Genomic DNA, 27,962 nt, shown 5'->3' on the forward strand with positions numbered 1-27,962 from the left:
AGAGCATTGACTTACCATCCTTTGACTAGTGGGATGGAGAGTACTCAATCTATCTTCTCACACGGCTCGAAGTTCCTCGAGCAAAGTTCCCTGACGACAAGGGAGCCTATCACGTTCTTGCGCGGGATGTTAGGTGGGTCCCACCATGATGTCTGTGATAAATCCACACCGTCCATCTGTTTTGGGAGCTCATTTTAATACATGCTGCCAAAAATGAAGTATATCCAAGACTCAAGTGCCCTTATGAGAGGAAATAGTGTAAATTCAATGACCACCTTCCTCTATTTTCTCTCTCGTCCATCACACTTGAGCTTTGGATCTACCTATTTTTTTGGTATCATGTCTTAAAATAAGCCCTCACAATTAATGAACGGTGTGGATTTCTTACAAGTATCATTGTGGGCCCACATAGCATAAAATTCACGTTCCAAGGAAAAACCTTGGGACGCGGATCAGCAGGTGTATCACGCACGAGCAGAGCTGGTTTGGTGTGTTGCCATCAACAAGTTCTGTGGTTCTTATCATGAGGTATGTGTTATATCTAAACCGTCCATCCACTCGGCAGGCTCGTCTTAAGGTTTGACCTAAAAAATAAGATAGATCTAAAGATCAATTGGACCACACTGCAAAAAGCAGTGGGATTGAACGTCTACCATTGAAACTCTTTTAAGGTTAAGAATATTTGATTCGAGCTGTATATAATCCGATCTAATTCGTTTTTTCAGATCAAGTTGGACTCTGATCGAATCAGGCCAATAATACAATGGATCGGATCAAGTAAGAGGACCCGGACTTGATCCTGGATTGGATCGAGTTTGGGTTAGGTACGAAAAACTTCGGACCGAGTCGAGTTGGGCCCAATCCGGTCCGACTCGACTCGATGCCCACCTACGCAATCCGCGTCCTTGAAAGGCGTCTTGTTCAACTAACGGCCATTATGTAACGGCATTTTATTACGAGTTAAGATGACGTCGACTGACCGTCCACCGTTATGACGGGCATTCCGACGTTTTTATGAACCTTCAGAGAAGAAAAGCGATTCGACCGTCTCCTCCCCTCTTTCTCCCTTCTCTTCGCCCTCCGATCCGCACAGGCTCCGACGACGCAATTCCAAGGCCGTGCGATCATCTCCAGGTACATCTCTCTACTCATCCACCGTACATGTGGCGTCCATTTGTGGCAGCAGGAACCTCGAAGGGAGAATTACCGAGAATTTCACTGATCGGATGATCTCAACCAGACGATTTGTGTCCATCGAATGGATGGTTAGAAACAAAGATTCATCAGTACAAATCCAATCGGTGATATCCTATGGTTGAGAATTAATATCATTCAATTAGTAAATAGATTTTTTTTTTTTCAAAATTTCCTCTTTTTCAGATATTTTCTTAATTCCCTCCAACTGACCTATTTTTTAGTTTTCTATATCTAATAATTCGTTTATGATGTTAGCATGACATCTCAGTCAGGTCCTATCGATCCAGCAGTTGAATCCGGATCGAATTAGACCCAACTCCTTTCCAGTTTCATGATCATTTTTGAAATATTGATTTAAATATCTATACTGCAGATAGAATAGAAGAGTAATTGCAGAAACAATGATCATTTTCAAAATATTTCTTGAAATATCTCTACTGTAAATAGAATCAAAGATATTGAAACTAATTGCAGAAACTGAATTCTATGTATCAGATTTGAAACATAAAGATGATAAACGGAAAGATAAATATGTGATGTTGCTCCACACAAAGCCAACGGAGTCACTCCGATGGCAGGAATTCGTCACACCGATGGCAGGAATTCATAGAATACACACACACACACACACACACACACAAGGCAATGCAATGTAGCCCTTCTTCGGAAGGCAGCTACCCTAGCAGATACAGATTTCTCTGACCTCGAATCTGTGTTCACGCTCGATGACAAGTACAATTCAGAATTCAAGCCATTGTGCAACCAGCACAAATTCTTGCGGCATGTTGAGCAACTTGGCAAACGACTTGGTTCGGCATGTGATCGGCCTGACCTCTAGCCCACATATAGATAGACACACCCTTACTGGTCCATTTATAGGCTGAAGTATGTAGGTTTCCGAGTGGAATTGAGAGTATCCCTAATTAGTGCAAACAGACTCCTCATCATATCCAACTACTAATAACAAATTGTTCCCTAAAATAAAATAAAAACTGAACTTATACTAAAACTCCAAACTGTACTTGGTGTCTGGGAATCATAGTAGCTACTACTCTAGAACAATGTTTGAAATATCAGTATCGTTTTACGTATCACACCCTTGGGATACAAATATGTATCGGTTATCGCATGGGATATATCGGTTGTATTGCGTAATGTATCGTTGTTGTTGGAAACATGGGGAAACATTGGAAGTTGGTTGAATTTTTCAACGAAATTTCAATAATTATTAAAAAGGACATCAATACACACTTACAAATCAAAACATTACAAAAAACAAGTGCACATAATGGGTTTTCTTTGTATGGGGTCCTAATCTATGTGTTGTCTAATTGAATTGATGCAAGTATATTCAAAGTCTATTCATATAAATTAATAAATGTTAGAAGACACGTGGAAACACAAGCAATACATTCAAAAGCAAAAGAAGAATCACTAGATTAGGTTACATACATGTTTGATTTTGATTTTTGTTTTTTCAATTTTCTGCAACTCGGACCTTCTCCTCCAAATCTCGAAATTGAAGTTCCCAATTCATGATTTTTCATGCCATGCAAAACTTGAAAAATCATGAATTTGTAACAATTTGACACTTATTTAACATGATTTATAATTAAAAAAAAGGATCGAAAAAAAAATGTTCACTGGATTGAACATGTGGAATGTATCCCACTATTTGTGTGTTTTGTATCGCACATGTGGGATACAAGATATATCGTGGGATATATCGGCCGATATTGTCGATATTTAAAACATTGCTCTAGACACACTGTAGCATTCTGTGAGGAACCTATCTCTAATGGATTTGATTGCATAATTCCCTCCCAAATTCGAAAAAACTTGTCTTCAAATTGGCAATTGGTGTTGATCTCAAAATCCAAGGTGCCTCCATCATTAGTCTTATGTTGACTTGGATAAAAGCTGACACCTCCATATTAACTGTCATATTTTCTCTTCTTTTGTGTCCTTAGGCATGCATCACTTCCTAGAATATCCCTTTCTCCTTTAGCAACAGTTGTGTTGCAAGCCCTTCTTGCTATCTTGCATTTAGCACACTCATCATGAATAGCTTAATCATCACTTTTATTGTTCCCTTGCATCACATCAAGTTCCCATGTCCTATTGTGTCTTGTAGTGAATCATTCCACATGGGTTTGAGGATAATCTTCATTCCTCCATTTATGAAAGTGTAGGTATTGGCAAAACTGCAGTATTGCACATGGTGATCATTCGTCCATGGGGGGCCAAGTAGGATATGACAAAGCCTCATTGGTACAACATCGCACCACCATACAAAATGAGCGTAATGTTGTCTCAACAAATAACCCCCTAGAGATCAATGTTTATCAGCAACTTGATGAGGTTGTGGATTTTCCTCTATCTTAATCTTCACTTGCTCAACCAAACTTGCTACTACCGTTGTTGAGATTAGCTTTAGTTGGTCTTTCCTTCACATAGCACCTATCTCCTGAAGATATTAGTGCACAACCTATCTTCTCCATCCTCTTTTTTAGGAGTTGTCATGACACTTTGAACTATAAGTGAGAGACAAGTGCTTTTATCTTTAACACCATCTACCCTTTGTCTTCATCTTCCTTAATAGCTTCATCGTCACCCCTCTTCTTATTCTTCTTTATTGATAACATCTTCATGAAGGTTGAGATTCTTCATTGGTCACAGTTGTGAAATGTTCCTTGCCTCTGCAATTGTAACAAGAGATATGTTGCAATTATCATTTGACGTCTCTCCTGCTTCCTTGGTCACCTGAGAATCATTGTTATGCGAAGCCCTTTGTTTGTCACTATTTGTGATCATAGAAGTTCTTGGATGATTCTCCATATGAAATACTGAATTGTGAAGTGATGAACTACTCGATGTAGCTCGAGGATATGTATAAACCCTAGGCTAGTAACTGTTATGTCTATCTGTCATCCATCTGTGCTTCTCTGGTACCTGCATTGCAATATGATATGTCTTATCTATTGTTCCTAGCCAAATTTCTGCCATCTCAGTTGCGAATGTTCCTTCTGAGCCCTCTACAATAATGAGCTACTCGCTCCATCCTGATTCCGCCAGATTACACATCAACACCAGATCGTAATACTCGTGGGCATACTTCTCAATGGTTAGGTTATACTATTTCAAACCAAGAGCTGTTTGAACATTCTACCTTCATAACTTGATGTTACAATTTACAAATCTCTGCTTCATCTTAGCCTTCATCTCTTCTCAAATGAAGATAGGTTGAAGGCACTTCACCGCAAGTCTCTCACCATTGAGTTCCACCAATTCAGTGCAGGCCCTTTAATTTCAATGCTACAAATTGGAACTTGATTTCCTCGGCTAGTTGAACCACTCAATAATTTGCCATTGATTCCAACCAGTTGTGGAATAAATTGGGGTCTACAGTACCACTGTAGTCCGTGATCTCCACTTTCACCTAATCAGTTCCGCTACGTGATGAGGTTGGGTGGCTGCAGCATAATTTGGATACTCATGATGAGGGGTTGTAGATGCTTGGGTCCCTTGCCAAAGATATTGGGGTTGTTGATATCCCGAATGGTTCTCGTGCCCAAGTCTGTGATGTGTGCCATCCAGGTGTTTGAAACTCGGGTTACTTTTGAGGAACGATTCCTTGATTCTATTGTTAGCTCGTGGTTTAGTAGTATTCTTCCTTCTGTTTTCTTTCAACACGAACATGCAACTATGCAGTCCTTTATCTGATCAGTCAATTATTGAATGCCTTCCAATACTTCACTTTGATTCTCACTCACCATCTTGGGACTATTCCACGTCTCATGGGCATAAACTATTTGGAACGCGTGGGATGTGTGGGTTAGTGGGTTGTGGATCAGAGTTTAAGTGGAGGACAAATTTTAGGGTGGCTTGGTGGTGTACAGTTCTGTTTGTCTCAATTTGGAACAAAGTAAGGGCTGAATTGGGATGGGATATAGGGTACTATTTTGGGCGTAACTCGGCTGGAAGTGAACAGGTTGCAGGGAGTTTTAGGATAAATTAATGAACTGCTTAATAAAATTAAAGCAATTGAAACTAATTGCAGAAACTGAATTCTATAGACCAAATTCGAAGCATAAAGATGATAAATGGAAAGATAAGTATGTGGAGTTGCTCCAGATAAAGCTGACAGCGTTGCATCGATTGTTTCTAGGCATCACACTTCTAGGAGAAAAATCCCATTGTGGGAAATTCAAAGAAAATAATTACTCATTTCTTAAAATTATAGAATCTAGTTCATATGCATGACCTACTAAGCCTATGTATGAGCTGAACTACATAGGTTTCCAAGTGAACTCAAAGTCTCCCTAACTGGTGCAAACAAATCATCTCCAAATACTCTTTCTTTCTTTCTTTCTTTCTTTTTTTTTCTTTTTCTTTTTTCCCTACAGGGCAACAAAATTTTTATTAAAACAAATATCGTTCTACTAATAGCTGCTTCTTAAAATAAAATGAAAACCAACTCATGCTAAAACCACAAACTATACTAACTCAAGATAAACCATGTTGAGATTTACTATGTTGTAGCATCACCACGGTCATGAACCTATGTGTTGTTGATGATTCACCACCATTTAGAAATCATAGTACAGGATAAAAGAACTCACTCTAGACGTGTACTTAAGGAATGGTAGCGGTACTAGCTCTGCAAATGTGCTAACATGGCACGCATGTTGGAGATAGGTCTGTTTCCAAGGGGCTCTCCAGGAACATGCTATGATCTAAATTTCGGGCTGGTCCACAAACCAGGTGGCTAAAGAAATAACCAGCAGTATTGGGTCAATTGACATGTGTTGTCACTCTAATGCATGGAAGTTTGGTTTCATATGCCATGGTGGGCCCACCTACTGACTTCTCCAGATGTTGCATGTTTACCATGTTGGCACATTTGCCTTCAAGCCCCTCCACCCAACTTTTGCAAGTACGTGATTATTTCTCTCCCTCACCTTCACAAATCTCCATGACATCTCTTTAACGATTGTGAGGGTATTCATCGAAATTCACTTGTTTAATTATCCATTTTCAGTATTTCTCCGCCTTAAATCATCATCAAATTTGATGCCAATTTGTGATTGAAGAGATCTCTTCTATTTCTTGGAAATTTTATACTTGTCATCAGGATTCTTGCCAGGAAGTTGTGGTAACTTTGTAGCTTTTTTCTGATTTCCTCTTATGGATTTCGCTTTTTTATTCAAAGTGTGTGTATCTGTGGTTTCTTTTATTTGGCCTTTGTTCTATATGGTTGCTTTTGTAAGGTTAGGCATCTTGGGTTCATTTTTTGTTTCTTTCAAACTTAGTTCTTCATCTGTGTAAAAGGGGAGAAAAAAGTGCTTATTGAGACATTTCATCAGATTATGAGAAGGGTCGTGTTACCTCTTCTTAATTTCTCATTGGAATTTAAAGCTAACAGCTCTACGTTTTAGATCACACTCAATCATTACTTTCTGTCAAAAATTATTTTTTGAATCCAAACTTTCATCACTGCTAGACAACATTTTGATCTGTGGATTTCGGTATATGACTGCTTGAGGTCTCTTGTTCCATCACGGCCGGCTTTTTGATAACATGCTCTTATATACACACTCTGTTCTCCATTACATAGGTGGTGAACACTCTTCTCTATTACATAAATGATGATCTCATCTCCTTTGTTCTACTCTTTTATATGAGTATCCCTATTGTAACATGCTATTCAAAATCAGATTTATTATTTTACAAGAAACACTTGAAAATTCAAATAAATTTAAGTTTCACCAAGGAAGGCAGTGTTTTCTAGTATCTTCATTATATGGAGAATATGAGAAGCTGGAATGAATGGATTTTTACATTTAGTTTTAAATCGGATGGAAGTTTGTTCGATTTATACCAAGGTATCCCAAATTGGTTACGTATCGGCCGTAATGGTGGGGCGCGATACGGGGGCGTAATGGGCGATGGGCCGATATTGTAACCGTAACGGCCGTTACGGGCCATAACAGCCGTTACGGGCCTTGAAAAAAAAAAAGGAAAAAAAAAAGAAAAAAACTTACCTTTCTTCTTCTCCTTCTTCTTCTTCTTCTCGGACAGCTGCGGCTGCGGCTGCAGCCTTTGTTTTCTTCTTCTTCTTCTTCTTCTTCTTCTTCTCTCTCTCTCTCTCTCTCTCTCTCTCTCTCTCTCTGTTCTTTCCCTCTTTCCCTCTTTTTTCTTTTCTCTCTTCTTCTTTCCCTCTTTTTTCTTTTCGATTTCCCTCTCTCCCCCCCTTTTTTTTGCAGGTGTACCACACACCAGCTTAGCTGCTGTAGGTACGTGTCACTCTAAGATGAGCGCTGACACTCCTCGAGCTCCGAGCTGTATGAACGGTTCAAAGGAGATCAAAGTTATATGGGCTCCACAGTGATGTATTTATTATATCTACACCGTTCATCTATTTTTAAATATCATTTTAGAGCATTACCCAAAAAATGAATCGTATCCAAAGATCGTCTGGACCACACCAAAAATAGCAGCGGAGATGATGATTTTCACCGTTAAACAATTCGTAGGCCCACCATAACATTTATTTTCCATCCAATCCGTTCATAAGGTCAAAAAGACCTGAATGAATAGGAAAAACAAATTTCATATTAATCCAAAAGTTCTGTGATCCCAAAAAAGGTTTCAATGGTAGACGTTCAATCCCCCACTGCTTTTTGCAGTGTGGTCCACTTGATAATTAGATTTGTATTATTTTTTGTGTCAAGCCTTAAGACGATCTCGTCAAATGATTGGACGGTTTAGATATAACACATTCATCACGAGTGGGGCCCAAAAAACTTTGACACGTGTGCTACACTTCACAATCCGAGTCCCGCCTAATTTGGGCCCTTAAAAAATTGTACACGAGACATATATTAACTTAAAATTTACCAATTAAATTATGAACTGCAATTGCTAACTCACAATGCCAAAATCAAATTATTTGAATAGTTTTAATTGTTATTTTGTGGACTTTTATTTTTTAAAATAGGGCCTTTTGATTTTTTTCATGATTCACTATCCAATAAATGTCCACCAATACATAAATGGGATAATGGCAATAAATTGCATGAATTTGAGGCTAATTTGGGGCATAGATTGGTCCTCCAAGTCAGCCCGAAATTGGGAACGCCATCTACCTGAATTTAATTTCATTTTTTTAAAAGAACTATTGGGAGAAAGATATTAAATTGTTAAGTATATAAATTAGATATTTAGAAAATTAAATATATGAATTTTGTAGTCAAATTCAGGTTACCTGGTTCAAAAATTAATCAGACAGTCCGATACAACTTCTCACCAAAGAGTGGACCGCTACACCACCATAAACATGTTCCAATTTATAAATGAATGCATATTTGGAATGCTTAGAATATTCCGGATTTAATCCATATTTTTTCATATTTTTTTGGCCAAAAAAAATAATTTGCGCCGTTACAAGCCGTTCCGCCCCCATATCCGTATCGGTTTTGGAGGGCACCGTTACGCCAACCGATACCGATACGGGATACCTTGATTTATACGGCATAATATGGGTCCATGTGATTTATTATCAAGTTTTGTGTTGATTCTATGACTAAACCATATCCATTACCACGTCTGATGGAAATCTAGCATGCTAGATTTAACTGCCTATTGCATGTTTGGGAGATTACAAGACAACTCATGGATTAACAAAACCACACGCACCACATGCGCATGCACATGCACACACACAAACAAAACTGAATATGGATAGCATGTATTCGTATCTTTGTCATGGATTTTTGAGATAACGTGAGCTGTATCCCTGTTCACACACACCACTGAAGTGGTTCTCTCTCTTTTACTTGGGATGAGAGGAACTTTTTTTTATTTTCTTTTCTTTTCTTCTCCTTTTTTTCTTTTTCTTTTTTGTATCCTATGTTATGTGGATTCTTCTAAGGAGGAGATGTATCCCTTGTTAGAAGAATCCAACACCAATATGTGTACAGATTATTGGGCAACACTTCGAAGGATCATATAATTCCTTATTGTTAAATTAAATTATACTGCAAATTGACAAATCCTGTTTTTCAGGTTTAGTGAATTTGACACTCCATATAGGTAGCTTGACACTTCTTGTCCATGCAACATGGGTTTTATCCAAAATAAATAAGTTCTGATTGCCAATCAACTTGCCTTTGGTGTGGATACTTTCTTTAGGATGATTTCATGTCGTTTTCTGTGATTGATAGTTTGGGAATGAGTTCCTTAAATGTGCAGATGGAAGATTGTTATAATCACTCATCTGACTTAAAATGACGTCTGGTACCTCTACAGTGTTCTTGGCCACAATGAGTGAAGTATTTGAAGGATATGAGCGCCAGTACTGTGAGCTTTCATCAAGTCTCTCTAGAAAGTGTGCATCAGCTTGTCTTCTGGATGGAGGTAAGAGATACTTTATTTTCTGTTTGTCACCTGTAGCAACTTTGATATTTGGAAACTTTATCTCCCCCATCATTGTTATGCGTTATCTACACTAGTTTTTCTTTATTCTTTATGGAACTTTAATTTCATATGGTAACCAAGAAGAGACTACATTAGGGAAGGGAATCGCGGAGCTGATAGCTAGTGACCCTCTCATCACTCTCTCTTCAACAAGGGAATCTGCCTTCTCATCTGCATTCATCAGTGCATTAGAGAAAATAACAGTCGTTCAAAGCCACAACCGATCTAATTTCCAAAATATGAAAAGTGAAGTTCCACAGCCTTAGCTCCAAAGGTGAGGCCTACTTAACAGTACAACAGGAATCTCCTTCAATGACAAGATTTCCGGATTAGTGATCTGGAAAAAAATTGTAATCCTTCCTGAAATATGCAAACAGTTCAGTGTCATTGAAACCAGCTTCGTCACAATGGCCAAAGGAAGAGACTACAGCTTCCCCTTTATCATCTCTTAGGACTTGGCCTGTATCGGTAGGTCTCAGATCCAAGGGACCATCCATCAAATTTAAATTTCGAGCAGCACATCAGAGGTGGTCCATTATGTAGAGCTGGGCATTGAGTCGAGTCGGACTGAGTTAGGGCTGACCCGACTCGATCCGGTTTTGAAATAGGCCTAACTTGAACTCGACTTGACTTGACTTGGTACCGAGTCCAGCATGCTTGAACCGATCCGAGTTTGAGTCTGGCATCGACTAATCCGGACCGAGTCCGACCTCGGTTTGAGTTTGGATTGGGCGAAGCCCACTCGGTTTGGACCGGCTCACCCATTCGGTTCGGGTCGAGTTGGGTTTGAACGAGTTGAGTCAGGCGAGTCGAGACGTCTGATGCTCAGCTCTACCATTACGAATTGATTGCAGCCTCTCAATACCAAAAGAAGCTGGATCTAGAAAGACCTCTCTGTGTAGGTCTACATATGTCTTAATCAACCACTAACGACATCATTCTTCACTTCAGTTCATCCACTGAAGCCACTTATTTATTTATTTATTGAAGATAGCCTTTCTTTTCTTCCATAGGATTGTGTATGGCATCAAATTCTGGAAGAAATTTCCTGCAGAAAAAAAAAAAAAAACTTTAGACCACCCAAGGACCAACTCTGAGTGAGGAACTTAGTTAATGCTGAAAAGATCAAATAAGCTGTATGAAACCTCTAGCCAAAGAGTAACGACTGAGGATGTTCTTCTGAGAATTTTAGTTTCCTCATTCTCTCAATAAAGAATGCAAACATTAGGAAAGCTTGATAGTATTTCGGAAGGTTATCCAGCGTCACTGCTTTGCTAGTTACCACTGTCCAAGTGAAAGCCTATACTCTCAGGGGCATTGGTGATTATTCATGCTTTAGCGAAAGGCGTAGACTTTTGTTCCTCGTACCTGGAAGAAAGATCTGGAAGAGAAGCTGTTATCAGATGTCCATGATCAGATTTTGTGATCTGCCTCATTCTCATCAATGGAAATTCTGTTGAGGATTCTGTTCAGAACTCTTCTCTATATTTTGGGATCTGTAGAGGCATGGGAAGCGTTATAGGCGATGTTGAAGCAAGGTGGGAATCTTTCCGCTATGAGAGGGTGGTAGATTAGAGCGGCTAGTAGCTAGCGTTGTTTAATGTGTATTTTCTTAAGCTATAACTCATGTCTAGTTAGCAAAGCAGTTAAGAATCAAAGTAGTAGAGTTTTAAGTATGATTCTTTGTCAATAGATATAAAAGAATTGTGAAGGATATTATTTACGTTATTAGCATTCATGTCAGTATTCTCTTTATGAATTTTGAGATATTTGGTTCATGAAATTTGACATTTCTCTCGTTAAAATTCCTTCTACATCTAATGATTCTAATTCATTATGCTTATTAAAGAAAAAAAATTCTAATAATTTTGATAAGGATGCAGGCAAGCCTGGTTATCCTTACTACTTGCAATTACACATGAAACATTTTTCTGTGATTGCGATCTATCTGCCAAGTTCAGCAATCCATGTCCAGGTGCTGTTCTTCAGATTTCATATGGAAGAATGCAAGCTTAGTTTGGCCCAATGTTTTCAGTAGCGATGTAGCTTAGCTTGTAGGCTACGTAGTGTAGCGTAGTGAAAACGCTACGTAGCATACGCAAGTAGCATAATTCCCTGTAGCGTAAGCCACAAAGTATGTAGCATAAGCTTCAGTGCATGTAGCGTAGCGTAGTGTGTAGCGTGGATAGCGTTAGCTACCAAAAATCTCATTTTTTAAGTGTTTTTTCTATTTTAGTTTAACATCTATTTTAAAATGGTAATGAGTTATACTTATGACACATGGCACTGCATTAAACTAATCCGGACCATCCAAATTGTGGTCCATATCATAGATAGAGCACTAAGATCAATCTGGACCATCCAAATTGTGGTCTATATCACGAATTTGTGGTGTTTCAATATATATATATATATATATATCTATATATATATATAAAGAAAAGAAAACAGAAGTCACACTTAGAGATGTCTAGAGAGAGAGAGAGAGATTTTGCATGGAAATAAGTGGATGATCTAGAGAGAGATTTTGCATGGAAATAAGTGGATGATCTAGAGAGATTTTGCATGGAAATAAGTGGATGATCTAGATTCGTAGTCAAGAACTCGTAGAAATTATGCATTTTGTAAATTTTATCATATTTTCAATTATTTTAATTAAAAATATTAAGGATTGTGTAGCTTACTCTACATGCTATAGAGGGCCAAACGCCACGCTATACGCTACACGCTATTTAAAACACTGGTTTGGCCTATGGTTGTAGATTCTAATAAACTTTGATTTGATATTGCATTGGTGGTTTGTGGCTTATACAAGTTGCACAGGTAATGCACGGCAGTAATCATTTTCTTAGTTATGTACTTCTCAAAATTATTCTTCTCTTTGTTTTTTCAGAGCAGAAGAAGCAGAAAGTTTCAGAAATAAAATCTGGGTTGGATGATGCTGAAGCTTTGGTACTGTTTGGATCAGTTTTTATTTGCACTGTGGAGGTTTTTCTGGTTCTCACGGCCATTTTCACTAAGTAGTTTTATGGTCTTTGCCTGAGTTTCTCTAGATTCGAAAAATGGACCTTGAAGCAAGAAGTTTGCAACCAAGTGTTAAGGCCATGCTACTTGCTAAGTTAAGGGAGTACAAATCTGATCTTAACAATTTGAAAGCTGAAGTTAAAAGGATCACATCAGCTAATGCCAATCAGGCTGCAAGAGACGAGTTGTTGGAGTCTGGAATGGCAGATACAATGATGGTATGTCAAGAACCATTTCTTTCTTCATTTTTTGTACATATCATTCACTTTTATTTCTCTGATGAGAACTTGTGATTGATTTTATTGCATTGGCTGAGAGGAGTTGACTGTTTTGGTGTGAAGATGCTGCAGGCTTAACGTTATTTGAACAATGATCTACCGTTGGCTTATAATTGTAGTGATATTGCCTACTTTCATGTTTGTTTCTTTCAAGTTACTCTTGTACCAGAACACTCTATTTCTTTTCTCTACTGATTCAGTAGGTGGAATCTATCTTTTTCTCCACCATGTTGTTCTGCTGAGTTAAGTAATTTGAATTAAACTATTAATGAACTTTAACTCATGATGTTCACCTTTTCTGAAAAATGACATTTTTGTATGTTGGGATGGTATCTTGTATGAGGCTGTAGTTGCAAGTGCTAAAAGGAAGTGCTGGGATAGTTTTCTGTGTGTTGATCTTAATGGACATAGGGTAATAGGGAATTCGTCGAAGAGGGTAAAAAATTTCTTTCCTCGATAAATTATGCACAGAACGGTAGAAGTGGTGGGTGGCAGTGTTCGAAATATCGCGCAATGTATCACGCAATGTATCGCACCCTTGGGATACAGATACGTATCGGTTATCGCACGGGATATATCGTTTGTATCGCACTTTTGGGAAACATGGGGAAACATTGGGAAAATTGTTGAATTTTTCAATGAAACTTCAGGGATTTTTTAAAAAGACCCTAATACACACTTTTAAATCATAAAATCTCAAAAAAGAAATGGATATAATAGGTTTCCTTTGTATTTTGTACTAAGATATGCGCTGTGCGATTGAACTAAGACACCTATATTTAGTATCCGCCCCATCCATCCGTTTTTTCATATCATTTTAGGACATTATCCAAAAAAAATGAAGCAGATCCAATAATCAGGTGGACCATACCATAGGAAACAATGATGATTGACCATTAGTGGGCCACAAAAGGTTAGATCAAGCTGATAATTGTTTTTTCTCTTCATTCAAACTTATGTGAAGTTATCAATAAATTAAGTGGCTAATAAAATATAGGGAAAATCAAGGTGCACCTTAAAAAGTTTTTAATGGTACTGTGTTCAACCACCATTGTTTCCTTGAGTATAGTCCACTTGAGACGAAAAATAAGATAGATCTAACGATCAAGTGGACCACACTAAAAAAAGTAGTGGGGGGATTGAACGTCTGCCATTGAAACCCTTTAGGGGTTCACGGAAGTTTTGGATCAATATAAAATTTGTTTTTACTCTTCATCCAGGTCTTTGTGACCTATGAACAGATTGGATGGAAAATAAATGTTATCGTGGGCCCTACAAAATTTTTAAAGGTGAAAATCATTATCTCCACTACTATTAGTGGTGTGGTCCAGTTGATCTTTGGATATGATTCATTTTTTGGTTAGTACTCTACAATGATCTCTAAAAATGGATAAACTGTGTGGATATAATAAATACATAATTGTGGGGCCATGTACCTTTGATCTCCTTTGAACGGTTTGTACAACTTGGAGCTAGAGGAGCGTCAGCGCTCGTCTTCGCACAAAACGTACCTACTCCAGCTATGGACGCGGATTGCGTACTACCCTTGCCCATCCCTAGCTCCGAACGGGCAGGTCTGTGGGCTTGCCCACCGCGATGTATCTCTACATCCAAACCGTCTATTCCTTTTCTCAGATTATTTTAAGGCATCAAAACAAAAATGAGGCAGATCCAATGAACAAATGGACCACACCACAGAAGACTCTTGCATTTAATCCAACTGACATTTAATGCTTAGTGCATTTTAATGCAACCAAGCTTATTATTTGGTGTGGTCTACTTGAGCGTTTGATATGCCTCATTTTTGTGTTTATGCCTTGAAATAATATGAGAAAAGGGATTGACGGTTTGGATGTACAGATACATCACTGTGGACCCGCCCACAGATCTGCCCGTTCGGGTAGTACGCAATCCGCGTCCGCTAGCTGCATAGTTGATGTGTGGTACACCAGCCAATCCGCTTCCTCTTGGACAAGATTCAAAGTTATATGGGCCCACAATAATATATTTATTATATCCACACCGTTCAACCATTTGGAGAGGTCATTTTAGATCATGAGCCCAAAAATAAGTAATATCCCAAGCTCAAGTGGACCACACCACAAATAGCAATGGGACAGTGATTCTCACTGTTAAAACATTCGTAGGGCCCACCATAACTTTTATTTTCCATCCAATCTGCTCATGAGGTCACATAGACCTGGATGAAGAGGAAAAATAAATATCATATTTATCCAAAACTTCTAACCTCAAAAGGGTTTCAATGGTAGACGTTCAATCTCCCACTGTTGTCTGTTGTTTGCAGTGTGGTCCACTTAATCTCTGGATCTGTCTTATTTTTCGGCTCAAGCCTTACGATGAGCTCGCCAAATAGACAAACGGTTTGGATATAATGCATACCTTATGATGGGACCCACAAAACTTGATGACGTCAACACATAAGTTCGGTGGTGTGCAGTACACCACCCAACCCAAAATCACTTAAAGAGGGCTCAAACGCCCTTTTTTTCGACGCGGAGAGGGTTCCGGCCTTCCAGAACCCTAAAATCTCGCCCAAATCTAGAAAATTTCAGATCTCACGATGATTTCTCGAGATTTCGGAGAGGATTTGGCTTGGATTTCTTCGGATGTCGATAGATTTCTCTCCTGTGACCCGGAAATGTCGACCATGGCCCACCAAATTCAGTAGAAAGCTCCGCTCTTAGGCATATTGAACAGGTAATAGATTTTTTTCTATATATTTTTGGAATTTCTAGATGGGATGCGGATAAAATGTTGTGATATGTCGCGCGGATACAGTCCTCCGCAAAAATCTGTCATATCAGGCATTATCGTGCAATATATCGGCGATATATCAAGATATTTTCTATATATCGTGCAATATCGCCAATACATCGTGCGATATCGACGATATATCGTGCGAGATCTGGATTTTTTGTTTTTTTGTATCTTTCGGGGGTTATCGGACGAGTTTCGTCTCACTGGGGGTCGATAACGATAATATCGGCCGATAGTATCGATACTTAAAACATTGGTGGGTGGTAAGTGAAGGGCAATGGCAAAATAAAATTGATTATTTGGAGATGAATATTCCATTGTGGAATTTAACAGGTAGACAGGAGGATTTTAGTAATAGGATTAGTGATTAAACAAAAGGTTGATGTTTTCATGATGCAAGAATAAAAATTAAACAGGTGATATGGGAATTCTTGATGGCAGGTATGATGTAGGACATGAGATTTAAATATGATATGCAAGATTTCAGGCTTGGATCATACCAATTTAGAAACAATTACACAAATTCCACATCTCACATGAAAATCCCAACATTCAATTAAAGGGGAATCTATGCGGGTCCAGGCTTACACAGGCTAGGACTGGACCAATAAAAATTATAAGCCAAACTATCTCAAAGGGAAATAGAAATCAACCACTCATGCATAGCAAATAGTCCCTAATCTAAAGGATTCCCCAATCTCAATTTAAGGAACCTTAGGGTGAAAAAAAGGGCAAATAAATTAGGGCTAATGCAAACTAAGGCTAAGGTTTAGGAAATAGGAATGAAAAGAGGAAAACCTGACCCGGAGAAAGCTTCTGCGCATAGATGATGACCCGGGGCTAACGCACGTGCTCAGGTGGGCTGGCCGCACGTGTGATGGAAGCCCGCCTCCCCAAAGTGACACCTAGGCATTGGTCGGCTAAGGGAGACCTCCAATTCCTGACGATGATCCAACGTAAGGTCGAGGCGTTGTGCTCTGCCGAAGTTTCAGCCCTCATATAGGTCCAGATTCTGGAAACTGGCTGTAGGGGAATGAATAGCTGTAAAAACTGAAAAATTCAAAACAATAATGATGATAGAAGGTGAGATATATGGATGGGAGAGGATAGGGACGGATGGGGATAGATGTGGCTTCACACCACGTAGTTATCCATTCGAAAAGGGAGGGCTTCGCACCCACTTTTGAATTCTTCCACAACTCACTAAGAGAGCAGAAAAATAAAGCAGGAATTTTTATTAAGCTCGAATGAATCAAAAGAACTACAAGGGGTGCCTATTTATAGGAAAAAACCTATACTCCAAAAACTCGCACCATGTGTGCAACTTATTCGTTGGCGATGAAGTAAACTAAAATAAAAACCAAACAAAAAAATCTAAAGCGTTCACGATGTTCTAAATAATAACAATAAGCAAAACATAAAATATAAAATCAATCTAACGACTGGGCCACGATCATGAGATCCCATGATGGGCTTTTCCTGACTATCGGGCCCACTTTTTTGAACCAAAACTTGTTTTCTAGCTAGGAGGCCCTTCCTGGATGTCGTCATCGAGCCAGATCGATGGTGGGGTCTTCCTTCTGCGTACGTATGTGCGTAGGAGTGGTGGTGTGCATGCATGTGTAGGCGGCATGCGGGCGTGCGTGTGCACGATGTTCTCATCACCAATGATAGTAGTAATCAAATTGATAGATGTGCATTACTCGAATTGAAGCACCTGTGCAAAAAATGACTATGGCACGAAAAACGGGGCAAAGTTTCAATATCCACGAACTGACGTTGAAACTATCTCATGGTCCAGGATATCATTTATTTCCTCTTTGGGTGTGTGAAGGCTAGGTATGGGAGGTAGAGGCTGGGATGAAAGGTCGGGAAGAGGCCATGGATCAAGGGGTAAATCTGGGGAATGAGGATGGGTGGGCGAAGGGCCGGACAAAGTATCAGTGGGTCCTTGAAAAGCAACTAGATCCTCCACATTGAATGTGGAACTAATTCCCATGGAAGGTGGACGATCTACCTCATACGCATTGAGACCGTTTCGCTTATAATTTTGAAGGGCCCAGCGCTACGCGTGTGTAACTTACGAATGACCCTTGGAGGGTACCACTCGGGCCTAATGCGGACCATCACAGAGTCCCCAATATTAAACTCTTTGAAACGTCTATGTTGGTCTGCAGAAAATTTGTAATGTTCATTATTAATAGTGATCTTTCGCCTGATTTCTTGATGCAATCAATGTAAGTGATGCGTAAAAGACTCTGTAGACTCTGATGACCTATGGGACAATGACATGGGGATAAGATCAATAGGCTTCCTAGGCTTGTAATCAGTAACGACTTCAAAAGGACTTAGGCCTGTGGACCTATTTACAGAACTATTGTATGCAAACTCGGCTATGGGTAGTACGGTGTCCCATGTCCTGGTATGCTCCCCCACTAAACATCGAAGTAAACTCCCTAGGCTTCTATTAACCACCTCAGTCTGGCCATTGGTTTGAGGGTGGTAGGCAGAAGAAAATTGGAGCCTAGTATTCATTGTGTCAGTGTCTTCCAAAAGTAACTCATGAATCGCATGTCATGGTCAGACACTATGGTTTTTGGTAACCCATGTAGTTTGACGACCTCACTAAAGAATAGCTTGGCAACATGAGATGCGTCGAAGGTCTTAGAACAAGGAATGAAGTGGGTCATTTTAGAGAAACGGTCCACGACAACAAATATGGAATTATATTTCCGAATAGTCTTGGAAAGTCTAAGCACGAAGTCCATACTGATGTCTTGCCAAGGGATGAATGGGACTGGCAAAGGTGTGTATAATCTTGTATTCTGTTTTTTTTGCTTTGCTAGTTGACAAGTACGACATTGCCCTATAATTTTGGCCACGTCTCGCTTGAGGCTTGGCCAATAAAACCTATCCTTCACGAGGGCAGTGGTCTTGTCTCGACCGAAATGACCCACAACCCTTCCTGAATGTAACTCCCAGACAAGAAAATCGTGGAGGGAGGTGCGTGGTATGCACAAGCGGTCACTCCTAAAAAAATATCTGTCTAAAATCAAAGACTCACTACTAGCTCTTGATAGACTCTCTAATAACGATGCGTACACAACCCCGAAATCTGGACACTCAAAATACTCTTCTTTGATGCGCTCAAGGCCCTTAACTTCAACACTCATGGAGTTGAGCAACGCGACTCAATGACTCAACGTGTCGGCGGGCTTATTTTCTACAACCGGCCTTGTGCTTAAGCACAAAAGTGTACTCTTGAAGGAATTGAACCCACTTGGCATGCCTAGGGTTTAATTTTTTCTAAGAGTTCAGATATCTCAAGGCCTCATGATCTGAGAATAAGACGAATTCTTGCGGCAATAGGTAATGACGCCAATGGCGCAGAGATTGCACTACAACATAGAATTTCTTGTCATAGGTGGAGTATCTTTGTTTCGCCTCATTCAGTTTCTCACTAAAAAAGGCGACAAGGTGCCCTTCCTGACTAAACACTCCTCTTATGCCGACTCCTGACGCGTCACATGCGACTTCAAAAGCTTTTGAAAAATCTAGAAGTCGCGTACCTGGAACTTCGGTCATCTTGACCGTTATCTAATTGAAGGCCTTCGAGGCAGCCTTTGTCCATTGAAACTCTCATCTTTTTTTTTTTAATGCAATCTGTGATGGGAGCCATAATGGAACTGAAACCTCGAATGAATCACCTATAGAAGGCGGCTAAATCGTGAAAGTTGCGCACCTCATGAATATTGCGCGGTTTAGACCAATTGACGATGGCCTTGGACTTTCTCGGGATCCGCCGATATGCCCTCAGCTGACATAATAAAACCTAAAAAGATCACACTACTAGACAAAAATGCACACTTCTTTAGGTTGGCGTACAACTTCTCGGCCCTAAGGATCCCACAAACCCGCATTAAATGGTTGAGGTGTTGCTCCTTGGTCTTGCTATAAATCAAGATATCATCAAAGTATACGACCAGGAATTTCCCCATGAAGGGCCTCAACACTTGGGTCATCACACGCATGAAAGTGTTTAGGGTGTTAGTTAACCCAAAAGGCATAACTAGCCACTCGTATAACCCATGCTTTGTCTTGAACGCTGTCTTCCACTCATCAGCAGGGCGTACACGGATTTGGTGATAACCACTCTTGAGGTCAATTTTTGAGAAGATAGTAGCATTGACCATCATATCCAACATGTCATCAAGACGCGGTATGGGAAACCGATACTTGACTGTGATTTTGTTGATGGCCCTACTATTAACACACATCCTCCATGTGCCATCCTTCTTAGGTGTAAGAAGGGCGGGCACGGCACATGGGCTCATGCTTTCTCGAATGAAACCCTTCTCTAGGAGCTCATCAATCTGCCTCTTCAACTCAGCATGCTCCTTTGGGTTCATTCTGTAATGCGGGAGGTTTGGTAGAGTCGCCCCAGCGATTAAATCGATGGCATGCTATATATCCCTCATGGGGGAAGCTCATTCGGTAGATCATCAGGGAAGAAATCACGAAACTCATGTACTACTGGAGTGGCCTCGGTTGGTAACTCTACGCTAGCCTCTAGTACACTCTCCCTAGCCACAAGGGCGTATACCATCGCGTCCGCCTCTGTCTCTCGCCCAAAGTCTTTGACATTCAGAATATGGAGCAGTTTGGACTTGGACTTCGATTCCTTTGCTTCTTTCGAGCCACTCACACTACTCTGTGTGGTGGACTCCTTTCTAGTCGTACTCTTGGGTGGCAGAGGGTTTAGCTTGACCTTCTTGCCCTCAAACCAGAATGTACACACATTTGAACGACCAAATATGGTGACATCCCTATCGTAGAGCTATGGTCTACTCAGAATAATGTGGCCAACGTCCATGGGAACAACATCACACCAAAGCGTGTCTTTATAAGATCCAAACTGAATAGGAACAAGACAATGGTGTGATACTGGAATGGAGGTTTCGTCAACCCAGGAAACTCTATAGGGTTGAGGATGAGCTTCCAGCTTCAAGCCTAAATGGCTCATAGTGCTAGTCAATGCCACGTTAGCATAACTACCACTATCTACGATCAATTTACAACTCTTTTCTCCACATTTTGCATAAGTGTAAAAGATCATGTTACGGCGCTAGTCATTAGTGTTCTTGGCTTGAGCCAAAGCGCAACACATAATTGCGAGGGTCGTAGACTCTTGCGCTCCCTCTTCTTCATCACTAGGGGTCTCTACGGGCTCATATTCTTCCTCCTCGCCATCATTCTTTGGGAGCACTACTCCTACCTGCCCATCAATAAAGAATACTTTCGTGCCCTCTCTCGTGCTGCAATGGTGAGCAAAATGACCAAACGCCTGACACCTAAAATACCTAGTGACTCCACTTTCCCGTGAACTAGACCCAACAATTTCTTTACCCTTATCATCCTTGGACCTAGGCTGTAAATTGTTAGAAGGTTTGTTTTGATATCCAGTATTAGGTTTAGCCCCAGAGGGATTGGCCTTAGCACTAGAATCGCGAAAATCAAACCGCCTTCCCACAGACTCTTTGAGATATTGCTCAACGTCCAAAACTACTTGATACGACTGTTCGATAGTGTCTATGTCTTTGGCGAGCAATTCTCTCATAATGTTAGGACAGATGCCCGTTTTAAAATGAGCAAGGGTGAGTACGGGGTCCTCATCAACCTTTCAGCGGGTCAAGTACTCTTCGAATTTCTCAATATAGTCAGCAACACTCTCAATCAACCGCAGGCGATAAGAGAAAGGGGGAGGTACTTCTCTTTTAGCGTTTCTTTCATCTCTCCCTAATGGACTATTGGGAGTTCCGTTGCTCTTTCTTTCTTTCGCTCAATTGTTGCCCAAAACCTTTTTACTTAACCCACAAGCTTCATCTTGGCGAATCAGACTCGTCGAGCATCCGACATATCATACCACTCAAAATAGTGGTCCATATCCGCCAGCCAATCTAGAAAGGCTTTAGGGTCTAAGTGGCCATCAAATGTAGGGGCATCTACCCTAACTCCCTTGAGGAGTTGTGCATCTGGGTCATATTGATCATGATGTCCCTCACGGGGTGGGTGCACAGGTACGCACCCATGACTAGCTCCGTAGTCGCCTTCATTCCTTGGTCTAACCTCCTGACCAACTGCTTGAGATTGGGCATCCTCCCCAGTGGTGGGGTTTGCCCTGAAGGAGGCCTCTATTTCTTCAAGGCGTTTATCTATGCATTGTTCAAAGTGCTTATTCAAAGACTCAACCTGCTGGGCTAACTTGGCTACTGTTTCTTGCAGTTGCTCCATGTTTAATGTGGGGTGCAAACCGAAACCACGACCCGTACGTGTGGGCATACACTGACTTGCTCAACCTAAGGACCTGTTATGGCAACTATATGCGTCTAAAAACTAAATGACCCTACGAGACTCTATATGAAGGAGACTACACACCGTTACTAAAATTCAGCTATATATATTAGGGACTACGATTTTCTAGCAGCTATATATGATGGATTGGATGCATGAAGGACTCAAACAAACTAAACCCTATATATGTGGTGAATTCCCCTACAAGAACCTTAGGCTTTAATAAAAAAATTGATGCAGGACATGAGATTTAAATATGATATGCATGGTTTCAGGCTTAGATCATACCAATTCAGAAACAATTACACAAATTCCACATCCTACATAAAAATCCCAACATTCAAAGGGGAATCTATGCGGGTCCAGGCCTACACAGGCTAGGACTAGACCAATAAAAATTATAAGCTAAACTATCTCAAAGGGAAATAAAAATCAACCACTCATGCATAGCAAACAGTCCCTAATCCAAGGGATTCCCCAATCTCAATTCAAGGAACCCTAGGGTGAAAAACAAGGGCAAATAAATTAGGGCTAATGCAAACTAAGGCTAGGGTTTAGGAAATAAGAATGAAAAGAGGAAAACCTGATCCGGAGAAAGCTTTTGCGCGCAGATGGTGACCTAGGGCTGATGCACGTGCGCGGGTGGGCTGGCCGCACGTGTGATGGAAGCCCGCCTTCCCAAAGTGACACCTAGGCCTTGGTCAGCTAAGGTAGACCTCCAATCCCTCCAAGTTTGACGACGATCCGATATAAAGTCGAGGCATAGTGCTCTACCGAAGCTTTAGCCTTCTTACAGGTCCAAATTCTGGAAACTGGCTGTATGAGAATGAATAACTGTAAAAACTGAAAAATTCAAAACAATAATGATGATAGAAGATGAGATATATGGATGGGAGAGGGTAGGGACGGATGGGGATAGATGTGGCTTCACACTACGTAGTTAGCCCTTCGAAAAGGGAGGGCTTCGCACCCACTTTTGAATTCTTCCACAACTCACTAAGAGAGCAAAAAAATAAAGCAGGAATTTTTATTAAGCTTGAATGAATCAACAGAACTACAAGGGGTGCCTATTTATAGGAAAAAACCTATACCCCAAAAACTCGCATTATGTGCACAGCCTATTACTTGGCGATGAAATAAATTAAAATAAAAATCAAACAAAAAAATCTAAAGCGTTTACGATGTTCTAAATAATAATAATAAGGAAAACATAAAATATGAAATCAATCTGACGAGTGAGCCACGATCATGAGATCCCATGTGGGCTTTTTTTGACTATCGGGCCCACTTTTTTGAACCAAAACTTGTCTTCTAGCTAGGAGGCCTTCCCTAGACATCGTCATCAAGCCAGATCAATGGTGAGGTCCTCCTTCTGCGTACGTACGTGCGTAGGGGTGGTGTGTGTGCGTGCGTGTGCACGATGTCCTCATCAAGGTAAAATATTGCTATCTGATGGAAACATTAGGAAAAATGTGGAACTTTTCAGTGAAAACTTCAGGATATGTTAAAAAACATGTTTACGCACTTTGAACAAAATATTACAAAAAGCAACTATGTTTATGATAGGTTTTCATTTTATAGGGGCCTAAACCATGCCGTCACACAAAAGCAATGCAATATTTTAGTCAGGAACATCATTCAAAAGTTTTTTCTAATTATAGATAACAATGATCCATACATGCATGTATACATACATATCATCCATACATAGATCCATCCATCCATCCATAGATAGATACATCCATACACACACACACACATCCATGCATACATTCATATATCTATTCATCCCTACATACATGCATCTGTCCATACATACATGCATGAATACATACATATATTCCATACATAGATCCATCCATCCATCCATAGATAGATACATTCATACATCCATACATACATTTATATATCTATCCATCCCTATATACATGCATCATCATCATCATCGTCATCATCATCTAAGCTTGGCATCCATCCCTATGTACATTCATGTAAGAAACAATTCATGAAACGGCTTAATTGTTTTTTTTCAAAATAAACAGATTCCTTAGTATATTTTTTAATGTTTATTATTATTTTTTTAATTTGTAAAAAAAGGAAAATTTGTGAACAATCAAAAGTTGGTGACCACTACTGAAAATTTTCATAAGAAATGGGGTTTTTTTAATATCATTTTTTTGGGATTTTTTATTCCCTCTATTTTCTCCTTGTTTACGTGGATACCCCTGGTATCAATGATTAATGGAAAGGAAGTATGGTCTTCAACAGGGTTCTTGGTGGACCAAGGAATCATCCTTGTATAGAGCTTCATTCTTATGGAGAGGGGTGGCTTCATTAAAAGACAAGGTTCGGGAAGGGGTGGGGTTCCATTTGGGGACAGGCGAGGGGATAAGGTTTTGGGAGGATGTTTGGGTGGGCAATGGTACTTTAAAGGAGAGGTTTCCACTCATTAGCCTGAATATTGTTAGAGGTAATTATGCCAGTGGCTAGATGCTATTCTATTCATGGTGAGAAAGTAATTTGGGCTCCTCCATGCAGGAGGAATTTCAATGAGGCGGACTTAGATGAATTTTTATCCTTGTTGAGCTTACTGGAGCAAGTTAAGCCACGGTCGCTTCAAAGAGATTCTTTGAAATGGCTTCCAGAAAAATCCGGTAAGTTTACAGTTAAATCTTTTTATCGGAAGATTAGTAGTGGTCCAAATAGTGCTGAAATCAGCCATACAACCTACCTTTGGAGATATGGAGCCCCCCCAAAGGTGGCAGTACTGTCGTGGTTAGTGGACCGAAATAAAGTACTAACGGTTGACAGTTTATGCAATAGGGGAATGATTATTCCAAATGTGGTATTATGTGCTTCCAGGAGGAGGAATCGGTTGACCATCTCTTCATACATTGTGACCTTGCATCGAAGGTATGGGTGGCTATCTTTAGCAGTTTTGTTATTCAATGGGTCATGCCTGGTTCTATTGAAGCTTGTCAATCTCGGCACAATAGGGGAAAAAGGAAAGGCAGGAAAGAAGATATGGCGGCTATATCTATTGGCTCGGATTTGGACTCTATGGATGGAAAGCAATAATCGTATTTTCAGGAATCGGAAAAGAGCACCAGAGCAGTTGGGAACATTGGTAAAAGAATTGGTCAGGGAATGGGCTAGAGAACTAAAGGCAATCAGGGCGGATCAAGTTCGTGAATGTTGGGCTGATTTGTAATATCTTGTTTTCTTTTTTGCTTTCTTTGTATTTGTAATTCTTTTGGCCTTTGGTCTTGTGCAATAAAATTTATCACTGCTCAAAAAAAAAAAAACAAGAAAAAAAAAAACAATGATTTTGTTGACATTATCATCGATACTTGGTATTTATACAAAGGGCTTTTAACCAATATCTTGCAATATCAATATTATCATGAAATATCAACAATCTTATCGAAAAGATTGCCGATACTTTGTAATTTTTACATTACCTGGTGTTTATCCATCCTAACTCAGCAATGCCAATAATATCATGACAGTGATATTATCAATAATATTGTCGATACCAGCAACACTGCTTATGGCTAGGGATAAGGGAAGTTTTGGTAATTTGGAGTGATGAGCTTGTGGAGATGGAGAATGAGAAGATTGGAGTGTTTCAATCTCCATCAAATGCCCATGAATAAAAGGAAACTTCTATTGGTGTTATGGATGAATCGACCTGAAAGTTGGGGTTTATAGAATTTCGGATTAGACCCAGTTGATATGGAGTCTTAGTTTGTTGGGGGATTTTAACTCGTTCTGATTCTTGCATGAAAAGTGAAGGGATCTCCAGGTCAACACTAGAACAATATTTGGACTCAACCTTGTATTATACATTTCTGCTAATAGACTTTTTGTGGTTAACTGAAGGGATTTTTCTATGCACGTACAAGCATTGGAGGCTCAAGAAGTTCACTTCAAGCCTTGTGACAGTGGGGTGGATAAAATCCTTGCCATTTGTATTACTTCCTGAAAGCTAAGTGCATGAAGAGAGAATTTTTACCAAACTACACTCAATGAAAGAGTCTAAGAAAACAATTTGAGAGTCGAGTTAATGAGTGTATGATGAATCACTCCAAATAAAGTTCAACAATCTATTTTAAAGCAATGAAGTAATTAATAAGTCACTCTAAATAAACTTGCAAACTAGTCTATTTTAAAGCAATGAACTGAAAGTTCAACAGAAATGAAGCTGAAATAAGTTGTTCCAAATAAACTTACAAACAATTTGTTTTAAAGCAATGAACTAAAGTTCAAAAATAGGCTAATTCAAAGGGAGTTCGCCAGCTGCTCTAAAAAAGGTAAACAACTGAAGATACCAACTGAGGTCTTGGTATTGATTCCCAAGTGGGGTGTGGCTAACAGTGGGGTGTGTGTACTAACGTGCTAACCAAAAAAAAAAAACAGAGAGAGAGAGAGAGAGAGAGAGAGAGAGAGAGAGAGAGAGAGAGAGAGAGAGAGAGAGAGAGAGAGAGAGAGAGAGAGAGAGAGAGAGAGAGAGAGAGAGAGAGAGAGAGAGAGAGAGAGAGAGAGAGAGAGAGAGAGAGAGAGAGAGAGAGAGAGAGAGAGAGAGAGAGAGAGAGAGAGAGAGAGAGAGAGAGAGAGAGAGAGAGAGAGAGAGAGAGAGAGAGAGAGAGAGAGAGAGAGAGAGAGAGAGAGAGAGAGAGCTATTATCTACTTTCTGTAACTATTGGATATAGAGCTATTATCTATCTACTTTCTGTAACTATTGGATATAGAGCTATTATCTACTTTCTGTAACTATTGGACATAGATTGCAATTTGATTTTAAGATAACTTGTCTCATCTAAAAGGAAGAAAAAAAGGGGGTAAGGGACCTTAGATCATTTTAGATGCATTAAGAGCAACAATCAAAGGGCACTAGTAAAAGACCATGAGATTAATGGAAGGCAAAAAATCTATTTTTAGAACTTGTCAAATGATAGCCACTCTTATAGGGATGGAAGGAACCATAAACTCAAATGAGGTCTGTGACCATATATACTGATTGTAAGATTAGGATATCTAAAGTGAAAGAAGCTTTGAGAAAGATGGAAACGGGAAAGGCCCTTGAACCAAATGATATACCAATAGAGGTTTGGATGTGTATGGAAGAAACTTGGTTATTTTGGTTGACAAAGTTGTTCAACAAGAAGTAAGATCGAAGAAATGCTAGACGAATGGAGGAAAAGTACCGTGGTACCTATTTATAAGAATAAAGGAGACGTATAAAGCTGCACTAACTATCATGGGATTGAACTTATGACCCAACAGTGCAACTTTAGGAGAGAGTGATTGAGTAAAAAGCTAGGGCATGAGACGAATGTGTCAAAAATTCAGTTTGGTTCGTGCTTGGGAGGTCTACCACTATTTTCCTACTTGGACAATTCATGGAGAAATATAGGGAGAGGAGGAAGGATCTCCACGTCTTTATTAAGTTCATGCAAAATCATAACAGTAAACATTTGTTTAAGCAGAGAAAACTGTTGGACAAGCAACATAATCTAAATCTTTTCCTTGAAAATTTGACATTTTGTGGAGTGAACTAGCAATATGCCAATAGCATGCATCACTTACCTCAATGTTTTTCACATGCACCTGTGTTTTGTCATTGATCACATCATCATCGTCATCATCTCAGCGTTCTCTTCGCAATTTGGGTTTAGCTTTTAAATGCTAGATTGCAGAAGTTACTGTCAGCTGCCCACTAGAGGCTCCCACTGACACCACTCACAGGCTAACATATGCCAAACAGCGAGCACGCAGGTAGGGTTGCATAGAGCCAGTTGCTAGGCAACCAGCTAAGCATGAAGCACCACAAACATGAAAGGTTGTGCTGTAGTA

At 39.8% G+C, this 27,962-nt stretch overlaps 1 protein-coding gene and 1 long non-coding RNA gene across 2 annotated transcripts in view; both read left to right on the forward strand.

The window, feature by feature from the left end:
- The first annotated feature begins 977 nt into the window (after positions 1 to 977).
- The window catches only part of LOC131223697 (vesicle transport v-SNARE 11-like), a 49,854-nt gene continuing 22,869 nt past the window's right edge, over positions 978 to 27,962 (forward strand). Inside the window, exons 1-4 of the mRNA XM_058219167.1 lie at positions 978 to 1,134; positions 9,508 to 9,615; positions 12,569 to 12,627; positions 12,729 to 12,917. Coding sequence (XP_058075150.1) covers positions 9,522 to 9,615; positions 12,569 to 12,627; positions 12,729 to 12,917 — 342 coding nt within the window. The 5' untranslated portion in view covers positions 978 to 1,134; positions 9,508 to 9,521. The remainder of the gene's footprint in view (positions 1,135 to 9,507; positions 9,616 to 12,568; positions 12,628 to 12,728; positions 12,918 to 27,962) is intronic.
- LOC131223698 (uncharacterized) lies at positions 12,924 to 24,053 on the forward strand. The gene is made up of 3 exons (XR_009160630.1): positions 12,924 to 13,473; positions 16,024 to 16,196; positions 23,541 to 24,053. It is a non-coding gene; the product is annotated as an uncharacterized LOC131223698 (long non-coding RNA).

The sequence above is a fragment of the Magnolia sinica genome, chromosome 13, assembly GCF_029962835.1.
Source record: "Magnolia sinica isolate HGM2019 chromosome 13, MsV1, whole genome shotgun sequence".
Lineage (NCBI taxonomy): Eukaryota > Viridiplantae > Streptophyta > Magnoliopsida > Magnoliales > Magnoliaceae > Magnolia > Magnolia sinica.